Source organism: Rhinolophus sinicus, chromosome 3 (genome assembly GCF_057876585.1).
Source record: "Rhinolophus sinicus isolate RSI-liver-muscle chromosome 3, RSI-T2T, whole genome shotgun sequence".
Classification (NCBI taxonomy): Eukaryota; Metazoa; Chordata; class Mammalia; order Chiroptera; family Rhinolophidae; genus Rhinolophus; species Rhinolophus sinicus.
The window spans coordinates 34,851,803-34,864,260 of NC_142503.1; the positions used below are offsets into that span (position 1 = coordinate 34,851,803).

The 12,458-nt window shown below is 38.7% G+C and overlaps 1 protein-coding gene across 1 annotated transcript in view; it reads left to right on the forward strand.

Moving 5' to 3' along the window:
- IL31RA (interleukin 31 receptor A) overlaps window positions 1–12,458 on the forward strand; it is a 60,642-nt gene that overhangs the window by 16,626 nt on the left and 31,558 nt on the right. The window contains exons 3-5 of the mRNA XM_074328940.2: window positions 136–214; window positions 7,222–7,339; window positions 10,716–10,885. Of these exons, the coding sequence (XP_074185041.2) occupies window positions 160–214; window positions 7,222–7,339; window positions 10,716–10,885 (343 nt within the window). The 5' untranslated portion in view covers window positions 136–159. The remainder of the gene's footprint in view (window positions 1–135; window positions 215–7,221; window positions 7,340–10,715; window positions 10,886–12,458) is intronic.

Genomic DNA, 12,458 nt, shown 5'->3' on the forward strand with positions numbered 1-12,458 from the left:
GAGTGTGTAAAAAATATTTAAAAAAAATAAAGGACTCTTATTCAAAATCCCCATAATCTGTCACTGGAAATTGAGTTGTTGCAAAGAGACAGAAAACTAACTCTTGACTGACGACACTCTCAGCTCTCTCCCCAGCCTGCCTGCATTAACTTGGGGACAATGTGGGCCTGCGCACTGTGGATGCTTCCTCTACTTTGCAAATTCTCCCTGGCAGGTAGGTTGGCCTGTGCCATTTCATGGTTATGTGATTCTTATTTACTTTTTTGTACAAGAATTGTTAACTTGAAAGCAAAGGGGCACCTGGACCATGGGCACATGTGCATGGACAACAGAGAATGTGTGAGCTCCCTGAATTTGTGTGGGAAGGTGTGTACATGTTGATGAATTCTTATGCATGTGCAAATTTGGCAAGATGGCCGATCATAGTACCAAAGGGCGATATGACACCCCCCCTCAATAGGTCAGCATCCACTGTTTTCAAGTAACAGTAAGTGCTTATTTCAGTAGCTTTTGTGTTTAGTTCAATTGTTTCATATAGAACACTCATATAAAAACAAAAGTATAGAATTCTCACACTATTTGCAATAAATTCCAAGGCTATGCAGGGAAATGATGAAACAACATATTTCTGCTGTGGTCCAACTCAAAACTATGGGCCTAATATCCATACAGTACCTTGAAGCTCTAAGATCCATTAAGTACATCACATTTTATGTTTTTTTTTTTTAAATTAAGACCAGAGGGGGAAAGTGGGGCTTGGCACTGAGAAGATAGAAAGGCATCACAGTGTGCTAGTTTGCTAGGGCTGCCTTAACAAAATGCCACAGTCTGGGTGGCTTAAACAACAGAAATTTATTTTCTCATAGTTCTGGAGGCTGGAAGTCCAAGATCAAGGTGCCTGCCTGCAGGGTTGATTTCCTCTGATGGATGGCTTCCCTCTTGCTGCCTCTTCATGTGGTCATCCCTCTGTGTGTCCTAATCTCCTTTTCTTATACGAACACCAATCAGATGGGATTAGGGCCCACCCTAACAGCTTCATTTTAACTCATACCTCCTAAAGCCCCTATCTCCAATACAGTCACCTTCTGAGGTACTGGGGGTTATGGCTTCAACATATGAATTTGATACAATTCAGTTCATAACATGTAGTAATTGGGGTGGGGGATCACCAAGAGAGAGGTTGTGACCCACAGATAATGAGAATTCTTTCTAGACCTCTGTCCTGGCATGATCTGCCTAGTAGCCCTCTAGGGTTATATTTATGGCACTCAGGAACTTTATAGATAATACAGGCAAGTAGGCCTGTGTCTCCCTGTCTCACTTAGCCTCTCCTCGCCAGCTCAGAAATCAACAATTATCCCCAGTTATCCCATTTTAAAGTTCTAATTATGTGCATTGTGGCTTCTACCAACACACTCTTTCCCTCAACTTGTCTTATTCTATCTTCTATCTCTGAATTTTTTTCGTATCACATTTTACTTATACCATCTTCTATGTAACTGGCTCTATTTTCACTCAACTTCCCTTCTAGAATATCCTTACTTTGGCCTCTTCTCAGTTTTGTCCTTCTTCTATTTCAAGACATTTTTCAAGACACTAACTTTGTAACAGCACCAAAGTGATATGAGCATAGACGGAAAAAGGGAAATTGAAAATATCATTTTAATTTTGAAAAATATTCTTCTTCCATGTGGGAAATTCTCTAATAAGCAAGAATAGTCTCTCAATCTTTATTAGAGAAAAGTGAATGAATATTTTCCCTTATTTCTAGAAATAGGGAAAATCATTATTTCTAGAAACGTAGGAATATAGTTATGGGTCTTTTTCTTTATTTATTTGAAGATGGGGGGAAGGATACATGTGTGCAAGTGGTAAATCTTGCCTTCAGTTATTCATTTTAAAAAAATAAAAATTCTGTTTTGGAATAATTTTAGATTTACAGAAAAATTGTCAAGATAGTACAGAGTTCTTGTATACTCCTCGTCCACTTTCCCGCATTGTTAATTTCTTATAATATGATGGTACATTTGCCAAAACTAGGAAACTGATATTGATTGACTAAATTCCATATTTTATTTGGATTTCACTCGTTTTTCCATTAATGTACTCTTTCTGTTCAGAGTACTATATTGCATTGAATTGTCACATTTCTCTAGTCTCTAATGGTCTGTGATAGTTTCTTAGTTTTTCTTTGTTTCTCATGATCTTGACAGTCTTGAGGAGTACTTGCTAGTACTCCTGGGTTTCTGTAAAAAAAATAACACAGGTAAAGTGCCCTTTTTTGCTCTATCACAGTTTTACACATGTTTGTGATAGTCTTTTGATATAGAGTTCACATTCTAATTACAGAGAAATCTAATGAGACTTACAATAGGCACATCGGTTGCCCACAAGTAGAAAGCAGGGCAATAGATGTATAAGCTCTGCCAGCCATGGCAGTTCTGTTGCATAAAGTAAAGGCAGTTCAGAGGTGTGGGAGAATACCAGATAACAGGCTGGAAATGGTAATTATAAGGCAAGAAAGTAAAAGAGAAGCCTAATTTGTTGATTTGCTTCCTTTTTATTTCACTTCCCCCAACTCCCTAATTTGCGATAAAAACAAATATAAAATGATCTGAGATACATATGCAGAATTAGAATATCATGAGGACACATGAGAAGAAGAGGGGAAACTATTGTTGAAATGAATTCTTCCCCCAAGTCTTACTATGCAGGATTTTCAGAGCAGGCTATCTATTTCTTATATTAGTTAGGAAAGTTGTGTATCTTGCAAAAATAAACATGCCCCACATCTTAGTATTTAAAACAATAAACTCTGCATGTCCATCGCAGGGAAGCAGGAACCCAGGCTGATAGAGGCTCTGCCATCCTAAGACACCACCGTCTCAACATGGATTTTTAGGGTATGCAGTGGCAGAGGGAGGAGAGAAAGGACGATCATGAACCAGCACTTAAATTCTCCTCTCACGTCAATGGCCAGAGCAAGACACATGGTCATGCCTAATGTCAAGGGGGCAAGGAAGTAAACATCTTCCCAGATGTCCAGGAAGGGGAGATATTGATGAACACCAGAAATATTGCTGAGCGTTCATTTTATCTGTCACAAAGCTCTTCTGCAATACCAAGGTAGGGGATCAGAGTTTGCCACGTTGACAAAAAGATTATTTTGATCTGGAGGCAAATGAGAATCAATAGATGCAGAAATCAAGTCTTCCTGGAGCTTCCTTTATTTTACTAAAAGCAGAAACTTCTGAAAGGTGAGGACTGCCGTAAATCTCTCCCGAGAAAGTTTAATGGAAAATTGGTGCCAAGATGGAACTGCACACACAAACCTTACTCCATTAGTTGTCCACATATATTTACCTTCCCATAGTTTGCCACCTTCAACAGCCTAAGCTACTTTTCCTGTCTTGTCACTTCTCTACAAATTTATTGTATGTATTGAAAGATGCTATATAAGCCTATGATCTAACCATCTGTTAGAGTTACTTCTCACTGAGATTTGCCCTGTGTGATGTACACTGCAGGTATTAACACACTGTTTTTCTCCTGGTAATCTGTCTTTTATCTAATTATATAAGGCCCCTGCAGGAGAATCTAGGAAGGTAGAAGGAATGGGACTTTTTTCGTCTCCTATGCCAATATCAAGTGGCCTCTGTAAGAATATTGCTCTCTTGTCATATGTCAAGCAGTAAGGGAAAGACACATGCAGCTCCATAAGAAAGCTCTGGTGGAGTGGAAAATCATCTTTAGAGTCACTTTTTCTTCTCCTGATGCCTGGTGACCCTTATGGTTCGGGGAACCAGATGTTTGACTCCCTTTCTGACTGATAGCTTTTTGTATATTAATCAAAGCTTCTAAAGGAGCGAAGGAGAGGTATTCAAGAACAGGAAAGTAAAGGCACTGAGGTTTGATAGGGGTATATTTGAGTTCAAGAGGATCTATACCTACGTTGGTTTTTGGTAGCTGGCTTTGGATTCAGCCAGTGCAAGGCAGAGTAAGAATGAAAAGGAAATAAAATAAAATATGACAGTAGGAGACCATAATGAGAATAGTGCAAGACCAAAGAATATTCTGGGGCGACCGGGAAAGGCCTCTTGTGTTTTTGGTTCTCCAGCAAGTATCAATTTGAAATCCTGCTAAGAGTTAGTGTAATGGGTATTAGTGAAGAGGAGATTGGGGGGCAAGCTAACATTTGATGCGTATTTATTTAAAAATGTGGTGGAAGGACTAAAAACAGATCCACATGTGCACGCCCACACACACGCACATGCATTGCCATCATCTCTGAGCCATGGAAACAGGGATGAGTTGGTCAATGTGAAAGTCATTCCTCCGGGAACGTTGTTGGCTGACTCTTGTTTCACAGCCTTGCAGGGTTGTGCACATTCCCACTGGCAGTTGTGAAGTGTGGAATCTGTTAATATTCTGTTTGCTGATCCAGGGAATCCCCAGGGAGAGTTTCAAGCTGTGTGGCTCTTTGAGGAATGTGTTATCGGTCCAGTTTCTAATTTTCATGTAATTTGCTGTTATTTACTTCAGTTCCACTTAATTTTGTTTTTTTAAGTCTTTGGGCTTGGAGATCACCAGCTTTGTCGTGGTTTTCAGCATGCAAGTAGAAAAGACAGGAAATCTTTGACTCAACTGCTGACTAATTTGTGCTGTGGGAATCAGGTTCACATGTAGGACTCAGAGAAAGTAGCTTCTCAGGACAGAGCTGGAAATGTCGGCACAACATGGAGGCATCAAGCTCTCCTTGACTTTCGTTTGTTGTTCCCAGGGGTTCCTTTACCCCATGTGGACAAGGCTCATTTCATAGACCGAATATATGAATGTATTTACAAATCCAAAAATCTTAAACCCGAACAAAACAATGAATGCCGCTCATTCTGGAACCCTTTACTGCTACTTTCTTCCTGTTAGAAGGTAATACCTCTGACAGAGTTCAAATATATGCAGTATTAGTCAGATGTGCACAGAAAATATAACATCCTTATTTTCTGGGATCAAGCTAATAAATTTCAAAAGTCCCCTCTCCCCTAGAAAGCCAGGTAGGGTTGAGGAAAGGGAGGGGGTAAGTAGCGCTTACATTTGTTAGCAGCATCTCAGTTCTCCTGGTTTACAGTGTCTTTCAGCGAATTCAGCCTCTGTGGGGTGAATGCCCACTGTTCCAGAGTTCCTGCCTTTCCCCCTGCTCTTCTTTGAGATGGTGTCTAGGTATAAAGCAGGGTTTATGTGCCTTCAGAGTCTTAGCTAAGGGCTCGTGAATCCATGTGAGCAAGTCCTGTGTTGCCCTCTGCTCTGCCCTGGACTGTCTGCTGTGGTCTGATCCCTCCTCTGCTATCTACTGCGGGACAGCTGGCTTTGCCTGCGCTTTGACATATCATAGTGGAACCTACTCCTGAAGTTCATGCCCCAGTGTTTGCCTGTGGGCCTAAAGTCTGCCTGTGCACAGAAGCCTCTTCATCTGAATCCCAGGCCTGGACCAGCCTTGCGTATCTACAACCACCTCCCTGTCCCACCCCCAACCTGAGACACAGGAGAATTCTTGGTCCCTGCATGCTGCACTCACCTGTATGGAGCTTACCGCCTGAAAAGCTGCCCCACCCCACCCTCTGCCAGTACAGAGTTAGGACTTTCCTGCCATGCTGGAGTTGGTGCTGAGTGAAACATGAGGCTTATTCCAGACTATAGGCTTATAATCTTTCCCAGGCTGTGCCCGGTGAAATAGGCCACTAGTCCAGGTGAACTTGCTTCATCAGACCCATCTGTGTGTCTCTACTGCTCCACCAAGAACACTGCCATCTGAGCTCTTTGCTTTACCTTACTTTCATACCCGTTCCTCCCTCCCAATATTTCACTTGCTAGAAGCGATGGGCTTTTTCCTATTTCTTGTCTGGTAAGGACATCCTTCCTAGAAACACTAGAGCTTTATTTGGATATGTAAAGATAGCTTAAGTTGCCTTCCTCTCTCAAAAATGCTTGCTTCTTAAGACTGGTCTTACCAAAAGCTCAAAAGCAAGCTAATTTGAGCCTCAGAGTTGAACATTGCCCTTAGTTTCAAATTGCCCTTAGTTCTTAACTGTGTGTGTGTGTGTGGGGTGTGTGTGTGTGTAGGTGTGAGTGTGTGTGTGTGTGTAGGTGTGAGTGTGTGGGGGTGTGTGAGTGTGTGTGTGAGTGTATGTGTGGGTGTGTGGGTGTACACGCACGTGTGCACATGCACGCTAAGCCTCTTGCTCTTCTGGTGAAGCCTATGGACTGCTTCTGAAAATAATATTTGTAAATACATAAGTAAGATACACAGGATTACAAAGGAACTCAAATATATTGAAATGATGTTATCAAAATACTACAGAAACAAATTTGTGACATAGTAATATATGTGCTTTATTAATATAATAAATAAGAAGGCCTAATAATTATATTAATTTAGTAATAGTGACAATAGTATTTGATATTTCAAGGTATTTGCAACAACTGAAATATAATATGAAAATGACTGACAAACAATGCTGACAAAGTTATAAGCAATGATACTATTGTAGGTTGTGGACCACATTCATTACAGAAGGAAATTATAGGTTTTAATAGTAGGCTAGTGAAACATAAAGATGAAAATATTTTCCCATTTAAGTTCATGCATTCCTAAATTCTATTTCTGGACCCTTTGGGGTCTAGATCCCTGTTTCAGATGTTCGTACCTGCTCTCCCTGTGAAGGGATAGATGTTATTGGGTGGAGAACTACAAGAAACAAGATTTATAAGATATAAAAATACAGCTGAAGATATTTCATAAATGTTCTCTATTATACACGCTACTGGGGAAAAAATTAGCTCTGCATAAGGTTGAAGTGTGGTATAGTTCAACAGTTTGTATTTTTCTCTTCTCCCCACATCATCCATTGCCCAGTTAGCCAGAGCCAGAGTGGTTCAATTATTTGATGCTTTACTTTACCTGGTGTTTTAATATAATTTTTGCTTCTCAAACATTGCTTTTGAGTAAGAATGTAAAAAGTATTTTTTAAAAACTAGATCTCTAGCTCTTCAAAGGGAATAATTGAAGACATGGAGTTAGCTTCTTTCCACAGACCTGATTAGAACCTGTTATACTTAGCAACTAACCAGTAAACCCAGTATTTGATAACCTGTTTTCATCAAAATGTTCGATGCTGGCAATATTTATCAGGTACTGAAGTTATTATGTTTGTTTGTTTTTTTTAGTTCCGCCAGCTAAGCCTGAGAACATTTCTTGCATCTTGTATTATATGAAAAATTTTACTTGTACCTGGAGTCCAGAGAAAGAAGCCAGTTATACACGGTACAAAGTCAAGAGAACTTTGTAAGTACGGGAGCTTGTGTGCTGTCAGTGAGAGAGTAAGGGGAGGAGGCAGAGGCTCCTGGTTCACTCGTGATTCAAGTTGCTAATGAAGTAAAATATTTTCTGTTACAGCTTCTGGGTGACCACTATGTGTATCCAGTGGCTAGGGTGACATCTTGGGTACTTGCAGCCATGCTGACAGGATCTCCCACTGCCGAGGGAGGGGAGGTCTAGCTGCATGATAGCTTCCTCCTCGAGTTGCTGGATTGACTGATAGTAGCCACTGGTTATAAGCACAGTGGAAACATCTGTTTATTTACTATATTTAATGACATTCTTCCTCTCTCTGGAATGTGTTATAAAACTGTTCATTCTTCATGGATCCAGATATAGTAAGTAGGGTATAAACCCAGAGCTAGCAGGCAGATTTACCTTAGTTTGCCCTGAACTTCTTGTGTGACCCCTGTCAAACAGTATTCCACCAGGGCAATGAGTGCCAAGTTTTTCACTACCTGAAGCATCCCTTCTTATTCTATTTCTATTAGAATGAAATTGTAGCATTTTTGTTATAATTCTGCCAAAGTCTAGATGTTTTAGTGAGTATGTACAGGGATTTTTTTGAAATTTTGAAAATAGTTCATGAAACCCCTAGGAATAAGGAGGCCCATGCTGGGAACTACTGAAAGGTATCTTTAAGTCTTTTCCATTTCAAAAAGAGAGTCTGTCGATGTAAGTTGTTTTTGTTTTTGAATACAAGATCTCATTGTATGCTCTTTTTTTTTTTCTTTTTACTCCTTGAAATTGATAACTGGTGTTGTAATAGAAGTCCACGTCATGTTTTAGAGCAGAAGAAAGGGAAAAAGCACACAATATTCTTTGCAGCACTGATATATCAATGAGTATGACAGAGAGGTGATTTAAAACAGGGGTGAGCACATTTTTCTGAAAGGCTCAGATAGTGAAAATTTTAGGCTTAGATGGAGCTGGGTTTCTGTCAGACTACTGCTGTAGCAGGAAAGCTGCCATAGACAATATGTAAACCAGTGGAACTGTTTTCCAATAATACCTTATTTATAGACACTGAAATTTGAATTTCATATAATTTTCACATGCCATAAAGTATTCCTTTTATATATATTTTTTTCCCTTCTTCCGCTCCTCCCCGCCCCACCCCACTCCAGTTCAAGCCATTGTGTAGGACACAGCTCCCTGGCTCATGCTGGTATTATGAGCCGCGCGCTCCTCCTGACTGATGCAGTCCGTCTCCAGTCAGCCCGCTCACAGCAGCCCACAGCGGCCCACGCCCACCCCCGGCTGCTCATGGCAGCCCAGCTCCAGGGAGAGCCATTGTTTAAAATCTTAGCTGTAAAGGGCACAGCTCACTGACCCATGTGGGAATCGAACCAGCGACCTCCGCTTAGGGTAAAACCTGTTTTTAGCCTATGGGCCATACAAGAACAAAGGGTGGGCTGTATTTGACCTGCAGGCTATAGTTTACTGACTTCTGCTTTTGAAAATAAGAATGGCAAAGGCCCAATAATCCATGGTCCATATGACTTATCTTCTCCCATGCTTGTTAGTTTTAGGCCCAATGTACTAAACAGGAAGTGTCAGTAAAATGAAAATCTGGAAACCTCAATAGGTTTACTCCTATTTTTCTGTTTTAAAGAATCATCCCTGCACTCTTCCTGGCTCTCTTCGAGATAACCCAGCTCCCTCTAAGCCTAAAATTTTCACTATCTGAGCCTTTCAGAAAAAATGTGTTCACCCCTGTTTTAAATCACCTTTCTTTCATACTCATTGATACATCAGTGCTGCAAAGAATATTGTGTGCTTTTCCCCTTTCTTCTGCTCTAGGCTCTGCTGGATTCCCCCACTGGCTTGTTTTTTTGTGAGATTATCACCAAGAATATCTCTTTCAAGCAGAATGGAAGAATTTCCTTGTGGACATTCAATTCTGAGAGCAGATGACAGTAAATCAGTTGTATGAACAAAATACCTCCTGATGCCCAGAAACAATAGAGATTGATGTTTCCTTGGGAAAGAAAAAGAGGACTTGGGATACCTTCATGGAGGTAGTGGTTTTTGAGCTGAGACTGTAAAGATGTAGAAAAGGAAAGAGAGAGTATTCTCAAAGATTACAGTATGAATAAATGCGAAAAAATTCAACTATAGTTGTAGTATAAATAACACCTCACATTTAGACTATGTCCCTGACATTTTAAAAGTACTTTATGTGTGTTAGCTCATTTCATCCTCACAACAACCCTATGCTAATGTTATATTACTATTCTCATTTTAGAGATGAAAAAGCTGAGGCACAGGTAGGTTAGGATTTTTGTCCAAGGCACAGGGTTAATAGGGGCAAATTCAGGATTTAATCCTAGTTTGCATCCAGAGTTTGTGCTTGTAACCATGACACAACATTGCGCTGGAAGCCATTTTTGTATTTTCTAGTAACCACAGAAGACCCTGGAGGTCCTTTTTACTTTCAAAATGCCATGATTCTATATGTCCAAGCTCTGTTTCCTTGTCCCCACCCCAGCAAACTCTGACAACTTGTAACATGGGCCTCCTTTTCTATTCTCTGCCTAGTCCATCTCCCGCATAATCCCCAGAGCCATGGGGACTATAGCTTACCCACCCTTCTGATTCCTACCAATATGTGTACTTGTTTTCATTAAGTTACAGCTCGATAGGGGAAAAAAAGATGTTTAATGAGTTTTCTGAAAACAATATACACCAATGGTAAAAAATTCAATCTGAAAAATATAAAGACTATAAAAAATCACCCCAAATCCCACCACTAATGGTAACAACTTCAGCATTTTGATAAAGATCTTTCCAGACACCTCTAAGAATAGTTACATAAATATATGTTTATATAAATGTGATTATTCTGTATATAATATGCATCCTGCTCTTTTTCACCCATAGTAGAGTATAGGCATCTTTCCATATCAATAAATATAGATGTATTAAAAAACTGTCATTTTAAATTCTATTTATGTATCTACCGTAATTTATTTAATAAATCCTCTTTGATATTTTTTCTTTTAAAGATAAGTTGTCAAGGCTAGAATCTGGGATTTTCAGGGGCATGTTCATTATTTGTTACCAATAGGAAGTGCATTACAAGTGTAGCTTTTGATGGACTTATAGGGTTCCAAGGCGGTCTCCATGGTTCATAGCATCTCAAGCAGGCAGGACACAGTCAACTTTTATCTGTTCGTGGAGGTGAGGGAGGATTTTAGAGAGAAGAGTACCAAATTCTGGACTATACGGTTCTAAGAGAAACCCAGATTGAAACAAACAAATACATGCTTAATACATTGAGTATAGCTATGTTTTCAAACTGCTGTGCTAAACTGATGTTGAATCATTTTTTCTTTCAAAGCATTTATGGAAAAAGAAACGATACTTGTAATTCTACAAGTGAAAATCATGCTTCGTGCTCTTTTCTTCTTCATATAACAAATATAGATAATTATACCATTCAAGTGGAAGCTCAAAATGCAGATGGTATAATTGAATCTGATATAACACATTGGCGCTTAGATGATATAAGTAAGTGTTATTTTATATTCTTATGTACTCTTTCATTAAAAGATAATCCCACCCTTTTAAAAAATACTTCTTTTAAAATACAGGTATTTTTAAAGTGATACCTGTAAACTCAAAAGTAGACTCAAAACTCAAGTATGTGTATAGTATGTGAATGTTACGGATAAAAATAAAATTTGTCCTCTTATTGAAGAAGGAAAGGAGGGAGAGAGAGAAGAAGGGAGGGAGGGAGGGAAAGGAGGGAGGGAAGAAAGAAGAAAGGAGTTGACCAAATATAAAAATAGAATGGGAAGAGACATTTTGCTGGTCCCTGATTTCCTCTTGCGGTTTGTGCCATAAATTGTACTCAAAGAAGCAGAGCTTTTCCTCCTCAGAACATCATTGCTCATGTAGGAGAAAAGAGTAAAACTATTATTTAAAAAAATGTCTCACTAATTCTTATCTTTTTAATATTTTTCAAAAACTCATTTTCACATATAATTTTTTAATACCAGCTTCAGTGAGATATAATTCGCATGCCATAAATTTCACCTTTTACAAATGACAATTCAGTCTTCTATCATATTTACAAAGTTGTGCAAACATCACCAGTATCTAATTCCAGAACATTTCCATCACCAACAAAAGGAAATTTATACCCATTTACAGTCAGTCCCCAATCCTTTATTTTCTCTTTTCCCCATCCTCTGGCAGCCACAAATCTATTTTCTGTCTTTATGGATTTACCTGTTTTTGACACTTTATATAAATGTGACAATACAATGTGTGACCTTTGTATTTGGTTTCTTTCACTTAGCATAATATTTTCAAGATTCATCCATATTGTAGTACTTGTCAGTACTTTATTCCTTTGTATAGCTGAATAATATTTCACTGTAGGGATATAACACATTTTGTTTATCCATACATCAGTTGATGAAAATTTGGGTTGTTTCTACTTTTTGGTTATTATAAATACTGCTGTTCTGAATATCTGTGTACAGGTTTCTGTGTGGACATATGTTTCAATTTTCTTAGATACATACCTAGTGAAATTGCTTGGTCATATGATAATTCTAGCTTTTTGAAGAACTGTCAAACTTTACCAAGACAATTTAGAAACGTTCCAACTTCTCTATATCCTTGCCAACACTAGTTATTGTCTACTTTTATGACTATAGCCTTCCTAGTTGGTGTGAAGAGGTAGCTCATTGTGATTCTGATTTGCATTTACCCAGTTACTAATAATGTTGAGCATCTTTTCATGTGCTAATTGGCCATTTGTGTATCTTCTGTGAAGACATGTTTATCCAAATCCTTTGCCCATTTTTAAATTGTGTTTTTTTTTTTATTGTTGAATAGTAAGAGTTCTTTATGTATTCTGGGTAAAAGTTCCTTATCAGATATATGACTTACAAATATTTTCTCCCTTTCTGTGGGTTGTCTTTTTAATTTCTTGATGGGCTCCTTTGAAACAGAAACAAAACAATTTTTTTAAATTTAATTTTTAGTGAAGTTCGATTTATCTCTTTTTTCCTTTATTATATGTGTTTTGTGTCAGATCTCAGAAAGGTCATAAAGATTTACTGCTATGTTT